The 26,701-nt window shown below is 40.3% G+C and overlaps 1 protein-coding gene across 4 annotated transcripts in view; it reads left to right on the forward strand.

Moving 5' to 3' along the window:
• Window positions 1-26,701, forward strand: part of SDK1 (sidekick cell adhesion molecule 1) — a 964,538-nt gene that overhangs the window by 312,877 nt on the left and 624,960 nt on the right. For all 4 annotated transcript variants that reach the window (XM_077996063.1, XM_028845525.2, XM_077996061.1 and 1 more), the window contains exons 2-3: window positions 5,034-5,193; window positions 24,848-24,954. In XM_077996063.1, coding sequence (XP_077852189.1) covers window positions 5,034-5,193; window positions 24,848-24,954 — 267 coding nt within the window. The remainder of the gene's footprint in view (window positions 1-5,033; window positions 5,194-24,847; window positions 24,955-26,701) is intronic.

Raw genomic sequence — 26,701 nt, forward strand, 5'->3', positions numbered from 1 at the left:
GTTCTAGGGTACATGTGGATAACGTGCAGGTTTGTTACATATGTATACTCGTGCCATGTTGGCATGCTGCACCCATCAACCTCGTCAGCACCCATCAACTCGTCATTTACATCAGGTGTAACTCCCAATGCAATCCCTCCCCCCGAAACTCTTTTTCATACATGATTTATGTTCTATTTTAAACATAGAAAACTTTCTATATGAAAAGGGAAATTTCACTTTTCCTTAGTAATTTATTCTAGGGTCTTCTAATGTTCATTGTTAGAATATAGAAGTATTCTTAACGTCTGGTCATTTTCCTGAGGAAGGGAATGTCTATTATTACTTGAAATACACAAACCCCTCAAAGATTAATATGTGGGCCCTTGGCTTTTCCCCAGGTCAAAGTTTTATAACTTTACCTGAGAGGCAACTCAATCATTTTCTTTATGAATCATTTCAGAATGTTCTCTGTCCGAATTAAAGTATGTAAAGATCAATTGCTTTTGCAGGGGGTCTGTGCAGACTTAAATACTGATCCTTGTCTCTCCCTTTCTGTCCCCAAAGTTTTTGTGTTTTGTTACCTTTATGCCTTCTTTTAACTTGATGATCTACTGTATGTATTTCAATGGTAAATAGTGCTGGGCTCAGGGATGTGCTATTCCCCACATTGGCTAATCTATGTCAAAATACTTGTGGTTATGATTTTAATTTGAACGCTTAAAATTCCAGGGCACTGACATATTTTCCCCTCCCTTCTCCTTATAATGAATGTTAGTGTCTGTCTGTGCTGACCATAATTTTACAGCCATTTGGATCTCAAGATATTTGCTTGCCAACTATATGAAACCATTTATGAGCATTTTTTTTTCCTACTAGCTCACAGTACCCAGCATTATAATTTGTACATAGTATAGGCATGTTTGGTTAACTATAAAGTCTATGAAAAATTGAGTTGTAGTATCATTTTAATTCAAATCCATTGTATACTATATTAAATTGATGATGGTCTATCAATTGCAAAACGAAATTGCAAAACCAAAACCAAAACCAAATTTTTGAGCTTCTATCTTGAAGCTTTTCCCTTTCAAAAAAGATGTATTTTTTTAATGACTCATTCATGTAGGACACTAGAACCATATAAAGTGGCATTTCTTTTTCTATTGTTAAACAGAGTGCAAATGGCAAGACATTAATAAAGCCTGTAGCTCAGTAAATCCCACGAGATCAAGGCCACCTTCATTGCAGTTCAGCTTTATTAGACTGGGTCATAAGAGGAGATGATTTTAGCTGAAGTACATAACAAAAAGGGAAATTGGACACATGGCTACAATCAAATTTAAGAATGCACTTGAAATACAGCTTAGCACATGTCAGGTGCAGCAGAAGCAGGTGGAACTCTTGGAACAGGACAAGGCTTGACTACTCCTGACTTTGAGTTACATGTGCTATCACAGCATCTAACACTTTACTACTTATATTCCTGCATCAGTCCTAGATTATAAGCTCTTAAGGGACAGCCACTGTGTCTTACACTTTGTATACCCAATGGTGATTACAGAGGCTGGTTCCTAGAATCAATGCATGTTTATTGAACAGAAAGATGTACAAGTCAGAGACATAAGAATCCTTCTTGACATCTCCCTCTCCCTCACATCCATAACCAATCTATCACTGAATCTTTTTTACCACCTAACTATTGTTTTAAAGCAGATCACTGCAGTGGCCTCTGGACTGGTGTCCTCCCACTACTCCACTCCCTCTTTTATTTCTTCTCACATAACAGCCAGAATGTTCTTTTAACAACACAGTCATACAACCTCTTCAAAGACTTTTTGCTGTCTTTTTTTTTTCTTTTTGAGACAGGGTCTTGGTCTGTCACCCAGGCTGCCAGGCTGGAGTGCAGTGGCACAATCACGGCTCACTGCAGCCTTGACTTCCTAGGCTCAAGTAATCCTTCCACCTCAGCCCCCTTCGTAGCTGGGACTGCAGGTGCATACCACCACACTGGTTAATTTTTAAAAAAATTTTTGTGGAGATGGGGTCTCACTGTGTTGTCCAGGCTGGTCTTGCACTCTGGAGCTCAAGCAATCCTTCTGCCTCAGCCTCCCAAAGTGTTGGGATTATAGGCATGAGCCACCACAACTGGCTGTCCTTTTGTAGTAAGAGCTAACCATCATCATCATCATCATCATCATTATCTTGACAGTACTTTCTACAAGGTTATAAATAGGGTGATCACACATGTTATTAATACTCAAACACTTGAATATGAGGTGGGCACCATAGATAATCATGCAAGGATGGGATGGGAACCAGAACATGGGCTTGCCCTGCTTGCAAGGCCCTGCACAACCTGGCCCTGCTCATCCCCCTTACAGTCACTCTCTTTGCACCTGCGGCAAGGCTTGCTCTTCAGTCCTTTGTACTGTCCAAGGGTACTTGCCATGTTTGCTCCTACCAGAGGACCTGTTTAAGTGTTTTGAGTGCTGCCAACCTTTTTGTTCTCAGCTCCTGCATTTCATCTCATTGACTAGGTTAAATCTCCTACTGTAAGTTCTTGCTATACTCATAAATGCAATTTAATATTTATTTGAATGAATAAATGAATAAATACTTGTGAGAGGTTGGTAATATTGTATTACTAATATACCAATTATGTTGGAATATAGTGATCAACAAAATGACAAAATAACCTATATATTTATATTTAAATTCTATATATTCAGTTTATGCCCTGTAGTTTAATGTGCAACTAGTTTCAATGTTAACATTTCTAATATGCTATTTGATGTTTATTAAATGTACAGTAATTTATAAGAACAGCTTTGTAATGTCACAAATAAATTACCAAAATTTAAAGTTGGGTATGAATTCTTGAAAAGAAATTTTCCATATTAAGAAATATGTGACACTTGGAGTCAAAATATATAGAATTGGTTGATTCTGGAGCTAGATTATCTGGATTTAAATCATGACTTCACTGCCTACTGGCTGAGTAGCGTTGAGCAAGTTATTTAACTTCTCCATGCTTCTGTTTATTCATCCTTAAAATGGGTATAATGATGAGGTCTATTTTGTAGAGCTTTTGTGAGAAATAAGTTTATATAGATAGATAGATAGATAGATAGATAGATAGATAGATAGATAGCATTTAGAATGGTTTCCAGCACATAGTAAATAATAAATACTAGCGATTGCTGATGTTTGTGTTACTATATTTATTCATTCAACAAATATTTATTAAATGTCTCCTTAGTTCCTGACATTGTTCTAGGAGCTAGGAATTCAGAAGCGATCAAGACTAATGTAATGCAGAGTAACCTACAAACACTTTAATTTCAGAATCTGATAAGTATTGTGAATGGAATAAACATAATGACTTGTTAGGGCATATTGTGTGGGAGGAGCTTTAGTTAATCTGAAGGATGAGAAAAGATCAGCACGCACAGAGCATCCTAGGTGGAGGAAAGACCAAGTGCGAAGGCCCTACAGTAGGTGTCTCAGTCCATTTTCTGCTGCTGTAACAGACTGGGTAATTCAAAAACGATGTAAGTGTATTTGACTCATGGTTCTAGAGCTGGGAAGTTCAACAACATAGCAGTGCATCTGGGGAGGCCCTTTGTGCTATATCATCCTGTCAAGGGAGTGCATGAGACAGAAAGAGAATGGGGACCCAACTTATCCTTTTTATGAGGACCCCACTCCCTTGATAACTAACCCTGTCCCACAGTATCAGCGTTAATCCATTCCTGAAGGTAGAGCCTCCATGACCTAATCATATCTTCAAGGTCCCGCCTCTTATTGCAGTTATAATGGCCATCACATTTCATCGTGAGTTTTGGAGGGGACATTCAGACCACAACTCTGGGAAAGAGCGTGGCTTGGGTTTAAATGTGCAAGAAGTGAAGTGTGCCTGGAGTGCTCTGTGTGAGCAGAGACGGGAGGAGGCCTGAATGAAAGTTAGAAAGCTGGTTATGCAGGTGGATCTTGGGGACTTTTGTAGAAAAATGAGGAGTCATATAATCCAGTTTATTGTGCTGATGAAGAAACAAAAACCTGTAAGTCCTGATGAAGATCATGTAGTTAATTAGTGACGCTAGAGCTAGAAGCCAAGTGTGCTGCATCCATATTAAAAAACATCATTGAAACAGATCTACAAAAACTGGGCATATCTAGGATTCTATCCATTTTCACAAAGTAAATGTACCATTGTAACCATATCAGGAAATACATTTTGACCTGCTTTTCATAAGCCATCCCATTCCCTTCACCCCCTTCGCTATCCTGTCCCTCAGAGGTAACCCTTATCCTTAACCTCTGACACCATAGATCAGTTTTACCTGGCTCTGAACTTTTATGAGCTTTTGAATAGTGGCACATGCTATCAACTTTTTTGAAAATTCTGTCTGGCTTCTTTCGCTCGACTTGATGTGTGTGGGATTTACCCATGTTGCTGTGTGTAGCGATTGTTGCTCCATTCTCGCTGCCGTGCGCTGTTCCATTATGTGAATATACCATGAGTTTCCTGTGTTGCATCCCATTGAAAGTCACCAGAAGAGACCATTTCTTTGTGTGTATGAAAGGAAAGCTAGATTGTGATTCATGTCCTTTATGTATGTATGTTAATCTTGCTTATCCTACTTTTTTTAAACAAATTGAGGGTTATAGAGGTAACTTCGCTTTTATAGCTCGCATACACTTGACTGTTTTCTCGCAAACAGATTGCCTAGTTAAAACCAAAGGCTTGTATGTACAGGGATTTTTCCGACATGTCCCTTCAATAAGCTGTTCACCATAAGTGGAAATAACTTGGATGAACCTGTCAGATGCTTTCAAATGCGGGTATCATTGAGCTTTCAGCTTTTTGAAATATTATCTGGGGTATTGCATGTTTCCAGGGGGTAAAGGATTATTTACTTCTTAATTGGGCCAAATAGCCATCACTTTCATTTTAATATTAGGTTTGTTTAAATAATAGGTTTATTAATTAGATGAGTGCCACTTTCACGCGCACTTCAGTTTTGTTTTTGTTTTGTTTTTTAATATTTCAGATGACGTTGCTCCGTATTTTAAAACGGAGCCAGGCCTGCCACAGATCCACCTGGAAGGGAACCGCCTTGTTCTCACCTGCCTGGCCGAAGGGAGCTGGCCTTTGGAGTTCAAGTGGATGCGCGATGGCCGCGAGCTCACCACCTACAGCAGCGAATATAAGTAATTGATCGCTTGAAAATAAGATCCCATTTCAGTCGATGTGTTTGGAATACTTGCCTTATTGGCCATCATAGCACAATGAGTGAAAATACTGGATGGAATTTCTAATGCATTCAAGATTAAATGAATAGATTTGAATATGTAATTAGAATGTGATTTGCTGTTCTCCTATAGGTTGTGTTTACACCTAGGAAGTCTATCATTATATTTGTAAAAGTAAGCCCATTAGTGAAATTGTCAGGCAACAAAAAGCTATGGTTACAGAGCAATGCCAGTAACAGCTTTAGTATGATACATTTACTTTCCAAGGGCAACAGCCCCACCCACAAGTATCATTCCTATCTAGGCACAAATGTTTAAACAGATCTTTAGTTTGGTAGCTAGAGCTCTGAGTAGTCAGCGAAAATCTTTCCTAGCTGCTTTCAAGTGGAGATAGGGACGGATGGAATCATAGAGAATGGGCATGAGTACAGCCTCTATATTCAGCAGCAAAAAAACAGTATATATTGAAGTCCTGCCATGTGCCCGGCACTGTGCCAGGCACCAGGGATCTGATGCACATGGGGTGAACATGATGTGGGGACAGAGGGCCTGAACCTGGGGCAGAGCACGAGATCAGGATAAGACTGAGGTGAGGATTCACCTGGAGGCAGCGGCACAGCCTTTGGAGCCTCAGGGTCTTACCACATTTCAGAGCTTTTCAGGGCTCTACTTTGTGAGGATGATAATATTAGATGCTGCAGTTCCATGCAGGATGGAGAACTGGCATGCCAGAAAAGTCCAGGAGGCCTCACTATTAGCAAAGTCAGCGATGCTGTGTTCTTCTTCAGATGAAGTAAAGAATGGGCTGTACAGAGGCATTTTAAGTGGACTAATAAGCTTCTCAAAATGGGGAATAGCCCACCCACTCACTCTCTTTACCTCTGAGGTTGTGATATGGTGGTCTGTGGAACCACACTCAGCCTGCCCAGAATTTATGTGTGTGTCAGTTGTGTGTGTGTTTGTATTTTAAAAATCAATTAAAAATATATGTGGGAATGCGTAAAGCATTTTTTTCTCTCTCTCTCTTTTTTTTTTTTTTTTTGAGATGGAGTTTCACTCTTGTTGCCCAGGCTGGAATGCAGTGGCATGATCTTGGCTTACTGCAACCTTCACCTCCTGGCTTCAGACGATCCTCCTGCCTCAGCCTCCCGAGTAGCTGGGACTACAGGGGTGAGCCACCAAGCCTGGCTAATTTTTGTATTTTTAGTAGAGACAGGGTTTCACTGTGTTGACCAGGCTGGTCTCGAACTCCTGACCTCAGGTGATCTTCCTGCATTGGCCTAGGAGTGAGCCACAGCATATTTTTTTTATTGGCTGTCAACATTTGACAGTTGTAAGATTTTCTGTAAAAACCTTGCTTCCCAGCCTCTGTAGACCAGTCAGAAGGCCTGGCTGCCTGGTCTGCAGCCCCAGTCAGGAGCAGTGGCTGAGCAGAGCTGCCCCCAGCAAAGGCACAGACACTCCCTGGTTCTCCTCGGTGCTCTCTGACAGCCCCCTCCCTTGTCGCACCTCACTTGCTCTGCCCATTCCCATCAGCCAGCCACGCTTTAGACAAGTGAGTGTGTGACTGCTTACATTATCGGGCCTACCCTGTCGGAGGATCTACACTCAGGGAGAAGTTTATCGTAGTAGATCATAGCATGTTGAAATCAAACAGTCCTGAATCCCCGGACTGGCAGAATCCAGTTCCACTGCACCTGAGCAGTGGTGGTATCACTTTGGGCAGGTGGCCCATGAGCCCTGCCATAAGTGTAAAGAGAGTACTGTAAGCGTTTGCAAAATGGGAAAGATCCCTCTTCATCTGGAGTATTGTGAGTGTTTAAGGCTCTAATGATCGTAGGCAGCACTATACATTATTACCATGTGATATCGCAAGGCTTGGTTTGTTAGAAGGGGTGTAAGAAAGCAAAAACAAAAAACTTAGAATTGAGAACCATGTTTGAGTAGTGGCTGATGACAGATGACTGGAGTTTAGGGACTTGCTCTTCAGCTTACCGGTGTGACTTTGGACAAGTTATCTAAGCATGTTGATCTTTTTCCATCTGAAAAATGAGTATAATAAAGCCCACCGCACTTTTTTATGATGGGTCTCATAAAAATTAAATTACATCGTGCTTTGTGTGCCCCCGAAAGAAAGGAATGGGGTTTCAAAGAACCCAGATTGTTCTTCCTAAGAAGAAGCAGGGCACGATGTGGATAATGTGTGGCAGTGGCCTGGCAGCCAGGCTACACGCCTTGGATAGTGGGAAAGGAATTGTTTCCTAGATCTTCAGTTTCCACATGGATGTTTTCTGACATTGAATTCCCCAAGAACATGCCTTTGTGTAGGCACCAAGCCGTTTCTCTTCTCCGACCACCCGTAATAGTGATTTCTCCTCCATCCCAGGAGAAAGCACACGTGTCCCGTATCTGAGTCTTCCTGTGGAACTCTCTCTCGGGGGTGCAAGAGTAAGACAGAATAATATCCAAGTTCCCACTATTAAAGAATTCTTTCGATTTTTAAATGGATAATATGGGTCTGAAAACGATTATTTGCATTTTATTTTATCGAATATACAGAGAGTCCCCAACTTAACGATGGTTCAACTTAACAAGTTTTTGACTTGACGTAGGTGAGAAACCCTTCTGTTTTTTACTTTAAGTATAGTATTTAGTAAGTCACATGATATATTCAACAGTTTATTGTAAAGCAGGCTTTGTGTTAGATGATTTTGCCCATTTGTAGGCTGATACTAGTGTTCGGAGCATGCTTAATATAGGCTAGGCTAAGCCATGGTGTCTGTGAGGGTAGGTACGTAAAATGCACATTTGACCTAGGATATTTTCAACATGTGATAGGTTTATTCGGACATAACACCTTCATAAGGCAAGCAGCATTTCTATTTAAAATAATTGTGTAGGCCCGGCACAGCGGCTGACACCTGTAATCTCAGCACTTTGGGAGGCCGAGGCAGGCGGATCATTTGAGGTCAGCAGTTCGATACCACCAGCCTGGCCAACATGGTGAAACCCCGTCTCTACTAAAAATACAAAAATTAGCCGGGTATGGTTGGTGCATGCCTGTAATCCCAGCTAATTGGGAGGCTGAGGCAGGAGAATCGCTTGAACCCGGTAGGCGGAGGTTGCAGTTAGCCAGGATTGCACCACTGCACTCCAGCCTGGGCTACAGAGTGAGACTCCATCTCCAAAAAATAAAAATAAAAAAAGAATGGTGTAACAGTTGTATTTTAAATGCCAAAATGTACAATAAGCTATTATATATGCTGCCTTTCAAACTTATAGTGAGACAATTTGCAGTCAACTTAAAACTACAGGAAGAGGAGGAACTCTATTTGCATTCTTCTTGCCCTTGCAAACTTATTTGTTCATTGGAAACACACAAGAAGACAAAACGGTGGTGGTATTGAAGCAAGACTGAGGGAGTGACTCATTATATATAGACCATTAAAATAAGCTAGGTGCTTCACTACTGTGACACGGGAAACATAAGGAATGGGTGATTCTGAAGCAAGAATTGTTTGGGGTATTCGTGATAAATTATATTATGTTCAACAAGGGCCTCAGACACTGAGATGGGTTATTAGGAATCTATCATATCTTGCTATCCTTTTTTTTTCAAGATATAAAACCTGCCTAAAAATCTCATGCTATTTTTTCAAATTACTCTTTCCTCTGCTTCCTTCCAATAAGCACCTTCATTTATCATATGTTAGCCTTCATGAGACCTCTCTAAGTTTCACATGAAAAAACCATGGATACTTTCTGAAAATGGTAGCTGTTTCCCATCTTAACAGAACCTTTATTTTTCCCCACGTTGGTGTCAGTTACAAAAATGTTAAACCTATAAAGAGCAAATACTATACATTTACTTTTTCTAGCTTTGACTTAAAATAGCGTTTTCTTTGCATTACACACTGCACAGTGAATTTCAAATGTTGTGTTTCTTTCTTTCTTTCTTTTCTTTTTTTTGGAGGTGGAATCTCTCTCTGTTGCCCAGGCTGGTGTGTAGTGGAGCGATCTTGGCTCACTGCAACCTTTGTTTCCTGGTCTCAAGCGATTGTCAACCTCCGGAGTAGCTGAAACTACAGGCATGTGTCACCATGCACGGCTAATTTTTGTATTATTAGTAGAGAAGGTGTTTCACCATGATGGCCAGGCTGATCTTGAACTCCTGACCTCAAGTGATCTGCCTGTCTCAGCCTCCCAAAGTGCTGGGGTTACAGGCGTGAGCCACCACGCCTGGCCTCAAATGTTATGTTTCATATTCATGCTCATGTCTACATTTCGGCACAGGTGACTACTACCTTAGCAAGTTGATGGTAATTCAGCAATTAAGCTAAGTTTGCATAGATGCCTTAGGTGGATTTGTATTCTTTTCAGAAAGCATTTACTCTAAATTATTTTCTACTTTGGAATAAAAAAAATGTTGTAATTATATTCAAGATATACATACACATAAGCCAAGAATTTCTTAATACTAGGCACAATATTTATTATTGTAACAGAAGGAATAATTGTATACTCTAAACTCCTAAAAATTTTATAGTTTTCTTATGTAACCTGCCTCTGTGGTTCAATTTCTATGACAATATAAAAATAGAAATTTGGTGGATGTTTATTCTTGCTTTATTCCAGGGAAAATAAGAATGGTTAAGGGAAAGGTTATTTTTTTCTTTTGTTTTATAAAAAGGCAAACACATTTCACAGTATCAATAAAAATTATGAAATACCTGGGAATAAGTTTTACAAGAAATGAGTAGAACCCACATGGAAAGTGTGTAATGCGATATAAAAGAAGATCCTTATATAGGAAACCCAAATGCTATAAAAATTACAGTTCCTTTGAAACCATCGTAGAATTTTAGCCTAACATCAGTAGCACTTTTAAGAAACCTAATATCAATAGCTGATTTTATTTTATTGAGATAGGGTCTCACTCTGTTGCCCAGGTTGGAGTGCAAGTGGCATGATCATGGCTCACTTCAGATTCAGCCTCCTGGGCTCAAGCAATCCTCCTGCCTCAGCCTCTCAAGTAGCTGGGACCACGGGACCCACCACCACACCTGGCTAAGTTCTGTATTTTTTGTACAGATGGGGTTTGTACTATGTTGCCTAGTCTGGTCTCAAACTCCTGGCCTCAAGTGATCTGCCAGTCTTGGCCTCCCAAAGTACTGGGATTACAGGTGTAAGCCACTGCACCTGGCCTGGATATTTTAATAAAAAATGCCAATGGGATTTTCTGGGGAAGTAACTTGACTGATGAAGTTTTTCTAAAGCTTATCTGGAAATATAAACAGAAGAATACCAACAAAATTTCAAAACATTAAATAAATAGTGGGGAGGAATTTATTTTTCTAGAACCTAAGGCATATTAGAATGCCATAATAATTAAGTAATATGTTAATAGTATAAAATTAAACAGTATGCCAGAGGAGCATTTTGATCCAGACCATTGTATTTATAAAACATATATAATCAAGGCCAGGCATGGTGGCTCACGCCTGTAATCCCAGCAATTTGGGAAGCTGAGGTGGGCGGATCACCTGAGGTCAGGAGTTCGAGACCAGCCTAACCAATATGGAGAAACCCCGTCTCTACTAAAAATACAAAATTAGCCGGTTGTGGTGGCTCATGCCTATAATCCCAGCTACTCGGGAGGCAGGAGAATCGCTTGAACCCGGAAGGTGGAGGTTGCAATAAACTGAAATCGTGCCATTGTACTCCAGCCTAGGCAACAAGAATGAAACTCTGTCTCAAAAATAAAAGTAAACAAAATAAAAAAGTATATATATATATATATATATTCAAATGAGTTCTCAAACCAATGCTAAAAACAGCTTTTTGCAAACAACATTCAAAATACATCCTCATTAAACATCAAAATGAATTTCAGATACATTGATGAATTAAATATAAAAAAAAGGAAACATAAACAAAGGGAATGTTTGAATGATCTCAAACTATACCAGGACAAAGTACAAAAGCATTGAGGAACTTCACCAGAAACAGATCACAGATAAATTTACAAATATTTACAAGTTTTGTATAAAAGAGATAAAAATTTCAATTGCCCATATGCTTAAATAATCCTTACAAGTTAAAAGGCAAGCAACAAACTGGGACAATATTTGCAACGAATCAGACAGTTCTGTCTCTAATAACCTGGGATCTCCTGATGACAGTGGTGGAGATAAAGCTTGCGTCTCCTTGTTTGTGAATGTCATCCCAGGCAGCAGGTGTAAAGGCAGGGGAATGAAGCAGGGAGGAAGGAAGCACCAGTGCAGGGATCCCTTATCAAGTTGGCAGTCACTATAAGTGGCTGGAGCTCAATCTTGTTTGGAACCTCTATGGAGTCTTAGGAAATGAATCTCAGAAGTGCCCACCCTAATGGGTGAAAGAGGAAAATATTTATCAGCTCCTGTACCTGGCTGATAAATATGGGCCCCATGGTTATTAGCCTTCATTTCTAATTAGCTCAAGCATTAGTAAGCAGCTAAACCTGCTGACTGGTGCCAGAGAATCTCCAGGACAGGAAGCAAGAAATATGAGGCATGGGTTGAGGCAAAGTGATGCCAGCTGTGCCACCATAAGGCCACTCTGGGCTGCTTGGAAGTGTTGACCACACCAGCAGCTCAAGTAAAAGGTGGAGCCACAAGGATTTTTCTTTCTTTCCTTCTTTTTTTTTTTTTTTTTTTGAGAGAGAGGGTCTCACTCTGTCGCTCAGGCTGGACTGCAATAGTGTGATCATAGCTCATTGCAGCCTTGAACTCCTAGGCTCAAGTGATCCTTCTGCACCATCCTCCCTAGTAGCTGGGATCACAGATGGGTGCCACCACAGCTAGCTATTATTATTATTATTATTATTATTATTATTTTTTTTTTTAGACATAGGGTCTTGCTAATGTTACCCAGCCTGGTCTTGAACTCCTGGTCTCAAGCAGTCCTACTGCCTTGGTCTCCCAAAGTGCTGGAGTTACAGGTGTGAGCCACCACTTCCAGACCAAAAGGATTCTTTAAATGGAATGTAAGAGGACAAAATTGAGTCTATTCCTGGAACCCCTCAGTGTAACTTGTACTAACTATTAGGTCTAATTAATGAAAGGGTTCCTTCTAAGAAGGTAGTCAGCTGTAGTTTCTAACAAGGACTTTATTCAAAAGAGTTAGTGGAACAAGCTGTTTTTCTTACTAGACCAAGTCTCAAGGGTATAATGGGTGTATGTATTTTCTCCTGCCCGTTCTAGGTATGCGTGAATCTCAGCCTGCTCCTCAGCTAGTCGAATTTGCTTGGTGCTGGGTGGCCCAGGCCCTCATCTCAGCTTTTTGTTGTCTTGCTTCTGTTGGGCCGTGGATTCTCTAATTGCAACTGGTCTTGCGAGCACTAAGGGATACCCCAGCGACTTCTCTCCTCCTCACCTCCGCTGTGTGGCACCAGCCCCAATGTCTCAGGGTAATTAGAGTCATTACCTCCGTCAGTGTAGTAATGCCTTTCTTTTTCACCAGCCCACTGGCATGAAGTGCACGAAGTGACTAGGATGTATTAAAGAGTCCAATTCTCTGGATCCCTTTTTCTTCTATGGGATATCTTCCCTCACCCGAGAACTCAGGTCTGTAATCCAAAAGAGCCTAAAGTTGGGGGGAAAAAACCAAATAGATGGCCAGAATAGGGACCAATCATATCTTGACCTCAGGTTTAACAATTTTTTTTTTTTTTTTTTTTTTTTTTTTTTTGAGACAGGGTCTTGCTTTGCTGCCCAGGTTGAAGTGCAGTGGCACAGTCACAGTTCATTGCAGCCTCGACCTTCCGGGCTCAGTTCATCCTCCGACCTCAGCTTCCCACGTAGCTAGGAGTACAGGCACACACCACCATGCCCGGCTAATTCTTTTATTTTTTTTTTTGTAGACACAGGGTTTTACCATGTTGCCCAGGCTGGTCTCAAATTCCTGGGCTCAAGTGATTGACCCAGCTCGGCCTCCCCAAGTGTTGAGATTACAGGCATGAGCCACCATGTCCAGCTAACACTACCAGGCATTGTTCCGAATCCTATTATCCTATTAGTGTGGCTACTTCCAGGTAATGCAATATCTGCTAGGCCTACCTGATCCCCTGGGGAAAGTGCCTGTTCTCATACCTCCTTCAGTAAGTACAATGAGTCCCTGATCTGCGGCAATGCTGTGCAGGCTGCCATGCGTATAGATTAGGTATTCAAGCTTCCAGATTGTGGTGCTGGCTGAGTCAATGAACAGAGAAGGCAGATCCGTATCCAGAGGAGATACTGAGTTTGATTAGGAAGAGTCACTGCATGTTTCCTTGGTAGAAAGGCCAGATATAAGCATCCAGTCGCAAGTGGCCAGCTTGAAGAATCATGTTGCACTGTTGGTTCAGCATCAGTCTCTGCCGTTGCCAGGTTTGGCATCTGGCATTGGCAAAAGCCAGATTAGCTTTGGTGAGGAGGAGCTGCTGCTGTCGGATTCATTCATAGCCTCAGTCCTTGCCAACATGACCGGTTTATGTCCCATTTTATTAGTTGAGAAGAAATCTAAATGACAACCACAGTTGAGTCATCCTCTTCAATTGATTGATGAGTGCCTTATCTGAAGTGGATGCTCTCTAGTGATATCAAAAATCCACATACGTCAGCCACCCCCATTGGGTTTTTAACAAATGACTTTCTTTGTTTCTGAATTTCCAGTCCTATTTCTCTCAGGCCTCTTTCCCATCAGCCAAGCAAGTTGTCAGTGCCCAAGTGTCTCTTTACATCCATTCCCAACCCATTTCTTTCTCAAATCTCTCCCCATTCAAAGTTAAGGACCAAAGGTACTACTTGCAGCTCCGTCTGCTTGGAAGACTCTTCCTTCACCGTGCTCCCTTTCGCCACACACGAGTAAGGCGGTAGTGTGACATCTTCATTTTCCAGATCAAGGCGACCCATGTATAATCCCAGGCCTGAGTGTTTAACTGTTCTATCAGTTGGTGAGGCCTGTGTATAACTAGAGAGTAGTCTTACTCTTATGGCTACATAGTTCTGTTAATAATTCCCTCCTCATGCTTATCTGCAGTTGCATATTTTCTTTCTTTCAAGATAGAGTCTTGCTCTGTTGCTTAGGCTAGAGTGTATAGATGTATATACAAGATATGTATATTTTGTAGAGATGGGATCTCACTATGTTCCCAGTCTGGCATGTTTTCTTAATACCTATGGGATCAGGACTTCAGTTTGTCCTAAGGACATCAGAAGTTGCCCTTCAATGTACGTAGTTCCCTTCTGCAGAAGGCATAATATTATTCCAGGACCTTACGATGCGTGCTTGACTCTTCTTTGGGGCTACTAGAGACTCCCCACAACATCCTTATCCACAACAGATATCTCTGGCAGCATCCCTTATGCTGGGATATGTGGCTTATGTGAAAGGGCAGCTTCTAGAACTGTTGTCTAATTCTATGGCTGAGTCCTTTCTTCTTCTTTGTCTCCCTAAAAACTGACAACCTGGGCCAAGATAAAGTAATTGGGATCTGATTTACTGCCTCATTTGAAACAACTGTAAAACTGGACAAAAAATATGAACAGTTCTCAAGACATTGGATATCAGGCAGTGAAAGAATGTGATCGCTGAGAGATAGAAGACAAACAAGGGGAGCCCTATGATTACCCTCTGCTTACTGCCTTGAGGGGATTTCTAGGCTGTGGCATAGAGAAGGAAAACCCAGGCAGAACCTAGAGGACTTTCTGAGTTGAAGAGAGCTGAGAGTTTGGAAAGATCTAGGCAGTGAGATTTCTAAGGGCAGGGTACTGGATAAGAGAGTACTACATAGAGAAAGAATGCTGGAGACCTCCAGAGGGTCCACCTTGAGTGTTTGGCAGAATATTCATCAGCACATTCATGTGAGAAAGCTACCCCAGGCAAGGGAAAGGACTATCCAAGAAGATTAGAGGCAATGTTCTCTGTGCTTACACAGGACTTGGCGGAGTGTCTGTTCTCACCAGCCAAACCGTCAAACGTCGTATTCATGAGTTTATCAGATAACCTACACAGAGTTGTCTTGGGTCTTGAGAATGGTTAGCCCTAGACCAAATCCTGCTCTGGTTCTGCCTAACAAGTCTTGAAAAGGAAGACCCAAAAGGATCCAACTACTGCTCAATATCTTCACAGTATCAGAGAACAAAGTTAATGAATATTTATAGGAATGCAAGAATTTCCAGGACCCAACAAGGGAGAATTCACAGTGTCTAAACTCTAATCAAAGATCATCAAGCATATACAGATGCAGGAAAGCATGACCCATAACAAAGAGAAAAATCAACTGATTGAAACCAAGCCAGAACTGACACGGTTATTAGAATTAACAGAGAAAGACAATGAAATAGCTATAACTGTATAACCTATGATCAACGTAGAGACATGAAAAACACAAAAAAGGCAGAAATCAAACTTATAAAGATGAAAACTATCATGTGTGAGATAAACACTGGATGGGGCTATCAGGAGACTTGACATCACAGAAGAAGATATTAATAAAGATATAGGAATAGAACTATCCAAAATAAAAGGCAGATAGAAAAAAAAAAAAAAAAACCAAGCACGATGAAAAGGCCACAAATGAGTTGTGGGAAAGCTTCAGATGGCCTAATAGATGCGTAACTGGAATCCCCAAAGGAGGCAGTGGGAGGAAAAATATTTGAAGAAATAATTTTTTCAAATTTGCAAATCCTAATTACTGGAGTTACCAGCCAGTGCAGTAAGGCAAGAAAAAGAAGTAAGAGGCATCCAGATTGCAAAGGAAGAAGTAAAACTGAATTTTCAAGTTACGTCATTATTTATGTAGAAAATATGTTACATATTTTTAAAAAGCTGCTAATAAGTGAGTTTAGCAACATTACAAGATAGAAGATCAACATATAAGAATTATATTTCTGTGTACTAGCAAAAAAATCTGAAAATTATATATTTAAAATTTAAGGTAGGATGGGCATGGTGGTGCATGCCTGTAATCCCAGTTACTTGGGAGGTTGAGGCAGGAGAATCCCTTGAACCCAGGAGGCAGAGGTTGCAGTGAGCCGAGATTGTGCCATTGCCCTGCAGCCTGGGTGACAAGAGCAAAACTCCATTTCAAGAAGAAGAAGAAAAAAATTTAAGATAGTACAAAAAAATCTGAAGTAAGGATAAATCTGACAAAGGGTCTGTAAGACCTTTACACTGAAAACTACAAACAATGCTGAGAGAGAGAAGGAAAAGAAGACCTAAATCAATGCACAGATACCCTGTGTTTATGTATCTGAAGGCTTAATATTATTAACAGGTCCATTTTTTCCGAACAGTCCCATGTTGATATTCTTCAGGCTCAAGACCCTGAGACAAATTACATGACTAAAATCTAAAATTCATCACTAAGCTGTGGGGAAGATTTCTCTACATGATTTTTTTTTTTTTTTTTTTCCAGAGACAGGGTGTCACTTTGTTGCCCAGGCTGGAGTGCAGTGGTGCAATGGTTCACTCCAACTTCTGCCACCCAGCTCAAATGATTCCCCCCATCTCAGCCTCCCGAGTAGCTGGGACTACAGGCACATGCCATCACGCCTGGTTAATTTTTGTATGTTTAGTAGAGACAGGGTTTCACCATGTTGCCCAGGCTGGTCTCAAACTCCTGGGCCGAAGCGATCCACCCACCTTGGCCTCCCAAAGTGCTGGGATTATAGATGTGAGCCACCACACTCAGCTTCTACATGCTTTTTGTTTTGTTTTAATCTATTGCGTTCTCTTTGTACTCACCAAGATGAAGAGGCTATTATATTTAATTGAGAACTCTTTTCTCAGTTGGTTTCCTCATCACCCAACCTAATTGTGTGTGACTCCCATCTACATCTTCTTGAAAAGGGCGTAATTTCTCTAGTTGTCCATCTTGATGTTCAGCTTTCATTTTCCTAACCTTGGTTTATGTCAACTCTCTTCTTCTAGTTAACTCCTCTTGGCTCCTGTCCTCTATGAAGTGCCTATCTTACAACAGCAAGGACAAAAGGTGCTATCTCATTTAATTTACATCCATAATATTAATGTGGTGTGACCTCACATTCATATTCTCCCCACAAAGTTGAGTGTTATTTATATTTATTTCTGGCTTCGGTTTGACTGCTTTTTGGAACTCTGTATGGTCACAACAGATATGAATGTTAATGGAGAATCTCTGAGGCAGAATTAGCATTAGGGTTTTTAAGGTTCTCATCGGAAATGATTTGAATTTAGATAATTATTGGTTTTTTGTTTAGGGATCATTGTGGAAGCTAAGTGAAGACCTTTGGCCAGAATTGACCAAACTACTCTGTAACATAATTCATTGTTGACAAATACTCCCAAGTGAGAGAAGTGGAAGCTTTTAAAATTTACGTTTTTAATTTGTTCATGCTTATAATGCTTAATAGAGTGGTTTAGGTCTTTTTACCATTGTGCGTTGGAATGGATTTTTTTTTTATTATGCAGAAACTAACATTTGCCTTCATACTTTAATCCTTGATGTAATGGTCCCCAACTTTTATGTTATAGAGAACCTGGCATTATAAAGAATTAAGTCAGCAGACATGCAATAAAAGATTTTTATCCCTAAGCAAAGTAAATGTCCTCTTTCCTGAAGGTTTTCTGAAATTCCTTTTTTATCGACTTGAGAGAGCAATTAATCCTCACAGTAGATTTGACAGACGGTTCTAGTCATCTGTTCGTGCTTTACTAAATATGGATTGCACATTTTCTGCCCCTGATTTAATAAGGAAAAGTGGGAATGAATGAAGAATGAATGATCCCCAAAGCATTGTTTTTGTTAGAGAAAATCACATGAATGGGAATCCCAGAGGAGGAGTGTTAGGAACATTTCAACATTAATTCTTTAGTCTTTGGATTGGCTTTCATAACTATTAATGAAGATAAAGTTTAAATGTAGTCATTCATGGTATGACGTCAATAAAAAGGTTGTGGAAGATTAGCATCTAATTGATACCAGGAGAGCTTGTATTCGTCAGATTTATATTCCTGAAACAAGTGCTACAAATTCCTTAGACCCTTCCACACAGGGACCTGTTTATTGCCCTTCTCAATTTAATATGAATTTTGAAATAAAATACACATTAAATAACTTTTACAAATATTGTGTTCCCTTTGTATAGCTTCCATTGTTACCGTACTGTTTAATTTAACTTCGTATTGATTACTCCAATTCTTTTGAAAGAACTAAAAACATAACCTCAGCTTGCCCCATGCCTAAGGCCTATTAGTGAGCTGTATACACCATCAGAGTCACATATATATCTCTTTCTTAACAAATTTCAGTCTGAATTTTCCTTGTGGTTTTCTTTTTCTGTGATAGCTTGTTATGGGACAGTCTGGGTTTTTCATTTCATTATTTTGCTTCAGGAGAAAACCTGCTATAGACTCATCCCACTTTGGATTTTTTTAAATTTCACCTAGAAAATTTATAAAAATAAAACTGGAAACAATTATTTATCATGCCATGCCAAAAAAAAAAAGAGAATTGTTGTATTTCCAAGAAGGACATAAATGGCTTACAGTTATTTTTACCTTAACCTTTTTTTTGTTTTAACTTTAAGAATAAGAATAGGCTTTGGTCCAAGGTATAAAAGCTTATTATAGAACTTGGTTGCTTATTTTCATGCAAAATAGATATTTTCATACCAGCATAAAAATTACTATTGTGGGGAATAGTCGTATCTAAAGTGACATAAAATGGATATTGACAGTCCCCCCACCATTGAGAAAGAAAAATCTTACAACTAATTTTAATGAATATGTAAATTTTTTCTTATGAATCAAATGAGGTTCCCTGACCACCTAGGGGAAGTGTAAATGTTCTCATCTGCACTGAGGCTGTGGTTTTGGCCTGTGACAGTTAGACTCAGTCATCGCATCTGGCGGTGCTTGGGAAGGACTGCTGAACAGTAACTAAAGTAGTATTTTGTCAGATGTTTTCTAAAATTTTAGTGGCTCATACTCAAGGGAACTTCTTGTAACAGGTAAATGTGTCCCAGTTTGAGGGGATTCTTTATCTTCCAGTGATTTTTGGTGGTTTACCAGGAAGCCATGTTTTTTTTTGTGTGTGTTTGTTCGTTTTTTCAGAAAAAAAGAAATGATTCTATGAGGTATTATTTAGGTTTTGCTATGACCTTGGTGAGCACCTAGTAACTTTAGAATATATTTCAGCCAAAATTATTTTGGCTATGTTCTAGGGCGTGGAATTTTGAAGGGTTCTAAAGGCACAGAAACCAACTTTCTCTTGTGTGAGCTGTTGCGTGGATATTGGGGTACCCTTAGAGTCAGTCACTGGGCAACCTGGAGATTGGGCATGAACAGAGTGAGCCACAGTCACTCCAGAACCGGTCCCATGAGGGTCCTGCTGCTGGCCCCTCCGGACGCTGGCCATCACTGCTTGAGCCACTGCCCCAGTTGGCACTGGACACTCCACTACTCCCCTGGACTAGGGCTCCCCTGTGCCCCCACCACTGCTGCCACTGCTGCTGTCAGATGAGTTCTCCTTTAGCCCTCTTCCTGGGCATCACCAGCTCCAGATTTAAAAATCCAGAGCAAGTGTGTCTAATTGGCCATGCTATGTGTCAGACCTGGTACCTGTGGAGGCAGTGGTCTGGGAATCTCCAGATGTGGTCCTTTCAGCCTTTAATTGAGATAAGCCCCATCTCCACAAAAGCTCATAGGGTGGAGAATTCTCCAAATACAGGGAAGTGGTTCAGCTCCTAGGTAGACTGAACATGTCAGATGTCTAGTCCAAGCAATTGTTCCTGGTCTGAGATGGACCTGATGCTGCTTCCTAGAGAAATTCTAGCGTTGTTCCAGTGGTCCACTCAGAGATGCAGGTCACAACTGAGGCTTTCTCCTATTAGCAGAAATGGACATTTAAGGCCTTGGTTTTTGTTTGGATTTTGTGTTTTATTTTCTTTGCCATTCCTGATGATGAACTGGCCCTGGAAAACACTGTGTTCGTTGAGTAGAATTCTGCCTTGATAGAGTGAGTGCAAACATTCCCTGCTGTGTTGATTTGAAACAGGAACAGGCATTTTCTATATTTTAGTGGCATATGGTGCTAAGATTTTATCATACTTTCTTGTAAAGAGCCAGGAAACTTTGCCTGCTTAAAAATGTGTGTTTATAAACAATAGACTTACAATGAATATTCCCATCTGTTAGGTGAACATAATTTGTGTAGGAATTCCCATAATAGGTGGAGGACTTTGCAACTTTTTTCATATTTTTTTCCCTGGTGAGACATTAGACTAAAGAGATGGTACAAAACAGCATATGCTTAATATTCAATTTTGTCTCTATTTCTCCCTGTTGTTTGAAAGCAGTTCTATTTTTGTGCATTAGTACATAGGATTACTATAGAAATTCATAAGAATTTAAGACCTATTTAGGTACTGAAAAACAGGAAAAAGTAGAATGAGCAATCATATAAATATGGTTATGTTGCAATGATAAAACTGTCTTTGTAGTGTTTCAAATACCTACTGCAATGACTTGTGCTATTTCTTTCCAAAAACTTTTCTTGACTTTTGTTTTAAGCTAATCTCAAAACTCCCCTCTATTGTAATCATAGCGTGTAATAATCAAAGCTGCACATACTCCTGGTCTGGATTTGTAATTTAAATAAATGGCATTGGCTCTTTATTATTGTGATTGTATTCACTAATTAATTTTGTTTTACATGAACTATTCCACATAAAGAATAAAACTTTTAAGATTAAAACTCAGCAATATTTTTTCTCTTCACAAAAGATTTTGTTAATCCTCCCCTAGAAGCTCAAGAAGATTATCAGAGGGGAAAACATAGTTTGATTAATTTTTGCTTAATCTTGAATTACCTGTGTTGTCCAAATGTTTTAGTCACTTAAAATTATGCCTATCAGTTCCTTTTTCAGGTTGCCTAATTGTACATACTTGAATAAAAACATGAGCAATTTGTTGAATATAAGTGATTCAAGGTATGCTTGGGAACTGAGCAAATACAGCATAGCACACACTTTGTTTTTTACTTGATTTTGAAAAAGTTTCTCTGGTTATACTTTGTAAAAGGAAATACTTTTAAATTGTAGACAGGTATTACTGGAACATATTTTTTTGGGGGTAAAGTATACCATCATTATGTTTTCTTCTTCCCTTTGTGGAAAATAGTCTATTCGTATTTGAGCTCCTTTTCTTTTCTTTTTCTTTCTTTCTTTTTTTTTTTTTGAGACAGGATCTGGCTCTGTCACCCAGGCTGGAGTGCAATGGCACGATTTTGGCTCACTGCAACCTCTGCCTCCCAGGCTCAGGTGATCTTCCCACCTCAGGCCCCAAGGAGCTGGGATTATAGGCTCACACCACCACACCTGGCTAATTTTTGTATTTTTTTTTGTAGAGACAGAGTTCCACCATATTGCCCAGGCTGGTTCCTTTTCTTTCTTTTGATAGACACCTTCCCATATGTGAAAAGCATCTAAGCCTCATGTCTTACTCTTTTGTTTTTTGTTCAAATATGATGTACCTTATTCAACTGCAATGTGCATACCTTCACTTTTATTTTTTAATATGATCAACAATAGAAAAAGCTGTACATATCCAATGTATACAACTTGATGAGTTGGGAGATAATTATATGCCCTTGAAACTTTCACCACCATATATGGCATAAATCTCTCCACCTCCAGAAGTTCATTATTATTTTGTGTGATAAAAACACAGAAGACTTACCCCCTTAGTAAACTTTATGTAATACAGTATGATTCCTGCAGACGCTATCCTGTACAGTAGCTCTGTAGGACTCACTCATCTAGTATAGCCGAAACTTCCTGCCCCTGCATTCTTCCCCATTTCCCCTCCCCTGTACCCCTTAATGGCCACCATTTCACTCTCTGCTTCTATGAACTTGACTATTTTAGATTCCTCTTATTCTTTTAAGAGTATAAGAGTATCAGGTAGGATTTGTCCTTCTGTGTCTGGTTGACTTCACTTAGATGAACCTGAAGGATATCATGCTATGTAGCAAATGCCAGGATTTCCTTCTTTTTAAGGCTGAATAATATTCCATTGCGTGTATACACCATATTTGCTTTCCCCATTCCCCAGCAGACACCTGGGTTGTTCATGTCTTGGCTAATTGTGGATAATGCTGCAGTAGATGTGGGAGTGCAGACATCTGAGATCCTTATTTCAGTTCTTGGGAGATATACCCAGAAGTGGGATTTGGGGGTCATGTGGTCGTTGTATGTGTAATGTTGTAAGAAACCTCTCTACTATTTTCCATAGTGGCTACACCAGCTTACATTCCCATGTTTAGTAGTTCCTTTTTCTCCAAGTCGTCAGCAACATTTATTTTTCATTTTTTGGTAGTAGCCATCCTAACAGGAGTACAAAGACATCTCACTGTGATTGGGGTTTGCATTTCCCTGATGATTAGGGACATTGAGCCCTTTTTCATATACCTGTTGACCATTTGTGTGGCTTTGGAGAAATGTCTGTCTAGTATCTTTGCTCTTATTAAAATTAAGGGGCCTTTTTAAAGCTATTTTTTTCATGATGGAGAGAGACAGAGAGAGAGAGAGAGAGAGAGAGAGAGAGAGAGAGTGTGTGTGTGTGTGTGTGTGTGTGTGTGTGTGTGTGTGTGTTCTGAGACAGGGTCTTGCTCTGTCACCTAGGCTGGAGTGCAGTGGTGCAATCTCAGCTCACTGCAATGTCTGCCTCCCGGGTTCAAGTGATTCTTCTGTTTCAGCCCCCCAGGTATCTGGGATTATGGGCGTGTGCCACCACACTGGCTAATTTTTGTGTTTTTAGTACAGACTGGGTTTCACCACGTTGGCTAAGCTGGTTTCAAACTCCTGACCTCAAGTGATCTGCCTGCCTCAGCCTCTGGGATTACAGGCAGAAGCCACCATGCCCAACCTCTCATGTATTTTGGATATTAACTCTTTCTTTTTTTTTTTTTTTTTTTTTGAGACGGAGTCTCGCGCTGTCGCCCAGGCTGGAGTGCAGTGGCCGGATCTCAGCTCACTGCAAGCTCCGCCTCCCGGGTTTGCGCCATTCTCCTGCCTCAGCCTCCCGAGTAGGTGGGACTACAGGCGCCTGCCACCTCGCCCGGCTATTTTTTTGTATTTTTTAGTAGAGACGGGGTTTCACTGTGTTAGCCAGGATGGTCTCGATCTCCTGACCTCGTGATCCGCCTGTCTCGGCCTCCCAAAGTGCTGGGATTACAGGCTTGAGCCACCGCGCCCGGCCTAGATATTAACTCTTTCTTAGCTATATAGTTTGCTCACACCTTACTCTTAATTTGTCTGTGAATGTGGCCGAGAACTCAATTACTGTACCATCTTGGGCAGCTTAGAAGGGGTGGGCTCCGGAGTTGTAAGACTCATTTCAAGTGGCTGTTGGTTACCTATCTTTACTTGCTGGTGGATTTTAAAACATCCTAATTTACAAAACCAGCAGTAAACCTAAAGCAAGGCTTTTATAGAAACTCTATCTTTTAGTTATTTTTTTTCCTTTGAAATTATACTAAAGGCCGGGCGCGGTGGCTCAAGCCTGTAATCCCAGCACTTTGGGAGGCCGAGACGGGCGGATCACGAGGTCAGGAGATCGAAACCATCCTGGCTAACACGGTGAAACCCCGTCTCTATTAAGAAATACAAAAAACTAGCCGGGCGAGGTGGTGGACGCCTGTAGTCCCAGCTACTCGGGAGGCTGAGGCCGGAGAATGGCGTGAACCCGGGAGGCGGAGCTTGCAGTGAGCTGAGATCCGGCCACTGCACTCCAGCCTGGGAGACAGAGCAAGACTCCGTCTCAAAAAAAAAAAAAAAAAAAGAAATTATACTAAAAAGTGTAGACAGGCATGGATTTGAAGGATGATTACTTACAGTTGCAGAAGTGGAAAATACATATGAAATGACTTTTTGACCTCTGAAAAAGTTTTTAAAGTTAACATCAGGGCATACGTGGAGAAGTCAGGAAAGGAAGTGAATACATTATGCTGAGAGACGTCCACGTTGGTGACTGGAGAGAGACGTCCTGATGGCATTGCTTTCTCTGCGCTGACGAGTTCTACATCTCATCCTGAAAGTGTTCTTTGCCCCTTTGTGTGGAGTGACACAAGACATCATATTCAGACTGTTGTCAGTTCTAGAAATAATCTTTGGAAATTCTGACGTTCTACAGAGAGAGAATTATAAATGATTTTTGATTGAGAGGGCTAGTTTAAATGCAGTGACTTTTAATGATTTAACCTTTCTCATTCAGCCAGTTGTGAGTTATATCCCCTGTGTGCATGGCGCTGTGCTAGCTACCACGGTTACAATGATGAATAAGACAGAAGCAGATCCTAGCTTTGGGTGATATTTATAGCCCAGTTGGCGAGACAGATATCAGGGCAATCATTTCAGAAATAAACGGTGGTTCTAGTTAGTCTCATGGTTAGGGAAGGATTGCACAGATATTAGGTTACCAAAAATAAAATATTCGTTGAGCATAGACTAGATGAGATGCCAGTGCTGTTTGATAAAATAGCACCTAATGGTTAGATATAACTGTTGAACACTGGATGTAAGCATTAACACTTCTTTTTGCTATTCAACAGGTATATTATTCCATCTTTGCAGAAGCTCGATGCTGGGTTTTACCGCTGCGTGGTGCGAAACAGAATGGGAGCACTCCTGCAAAGAAAATCAGAAGTTCAAGTCGCATGTATGTGTACAGTACGGAGATGTCCAAATGTTGCAGAACAGAGTGTCGCTGGGGAGTAAATCAGAATCACTTTTCACCGTTGTAGGAACTAAGATTTTATCTTTGGTCCTATTCCGGGTAGAATACTTGCTCAACTCAGTGAGAGATAAGTAAGCAGCCAGCGTGGGTGGCCGGGCGAGGGGCTGATGAGGCAAAGGCCACTTTTCTTCATTTGAAAAGACTCAGGATCCTACAAGGCCCCGGGGAGGATGAAAAAGTGAATGGGATGCCTTCTGTCTTATGAATCAGCTGCTCTTAGCTTGCACTACGTTTGGATTCAAAATGTTATTAAAGTATAAAGTTCAGCCCATTTAGGTCAAAGTTCGTTCATTGTCAGTTCTTTCCAGTGACGATTTGTTTAGAAATCTTTACGCCGCACCACAAAAAGCACATGGATAGTGAGCGTCCCCGATGGTATTCATGTGATATAGTGATTTATTAATTCTTTATTCAGCAGATCCTTTTTGGAGAATGAAACTTTTAAAAGTAAACGAAGGAGACATCAAGAATGCAGGAAGCTTAAATTTTCATGTAGTCTTGAGGAGAAACAGGAGAGCAAACTTGGCCTATGCAAAGTATTTAGTCCTTTTTCTAATTCAAAATCTGTGAAGAGTAAAAATGGACTGCCTACTTTACCTTACATACATATATGTATATAAAATAGAGACATAACATATAATTATATGTCATATATATGTGATATATGTTATATATATATAAATAAATATATATTTGAGGCAGGGTCTATCTCTGTCTCTCAGGCTGGAGTGCAGTGGCACAAACATAGCTCACTGCAAGCTTGAACTGGGCTCAAGTGATCCTCCCTCCTCAGCCTCCCGAGTAGCTGGGACCACAGATGTGTGCCCCATGCCTGGCTAATCTGGCTAATTTCTTTTGTTTTTGGTAGGGGAGGGATCTCACTGCATTGCCCAGGTTGGTCTCTAATGTCTGGCCTCAAGTGATTCTCCTGCTCTAGCCTCCCAAAGTGCTGGGATTACAGGAGTGAGCCTGACTTGTTTTATTATATTTATTATATTTTGAATGTACTACCAAAATTTCTCTTTGTTTAAAAGTAAGCAAAACAATGTTGTAAGATGTTAGATTACATTTTAATATATCATTATAAACTTTAGAGAACGAAAGAGCTCCTGAGTTGGGCTGTACTTTTTGGTGATGACAGAATTTCCTCATTTGCCATTTTAACCCCAATTAAGGCTTGTAGCTTTCAGTGTGAGTAGGTGAAATAAAATAAATATCTAGTTATTCTACCATAAGCCTAATGATTGGGTGAAGTGGTGATGCTATACATGTTTGCTTTTTAAAATCACTAGGAAGGCTTAAGTTTTTCTAAATTGTGATGTCGAAGAATGTTGCAGAATAATTGAGAACTTTTATTCAGTTGAATGATTGAAAATGTAATTATTAGAGTGAAGATCAATACCTAAATTATGTTTTAAGAAGAGCTTCAAAATTATTATATTCTGTCTTATAAAATTGAATTTTGCTTAATGTTTTAGTTCCTATTCTGTATCTCTAGCTCTTAGATTTTTTTTTTCTTTTCTTTTTTGAGATGGAGTCTGCCTCTGTTGCCCAGAGTGGAGTGCAGTGGCATAATCTTGGCTCACCGCAACCTCCGCCTCCCGGGTTCAAGTGATTCTCCTGCTTCAGCCTCCCAAGCAGCTGGGATTATAGGCGCCCACACCACACC

The sequence above is a fragment of the Macaca mulatta genome, chromosome 3 (assembly GCF_049350105.2).
Source record: "Macaca mulatta isolate MMU2019108-1 chromosome 3, T2T-MMU8v2.0, whole genome shotgun sequence".
NCBI classification, from domain to species: Eukaryota; Metazoa; Chordata; class Mammalia; order Primates; family Cercopithecidae; genus Macaca; species Macaca mulatta.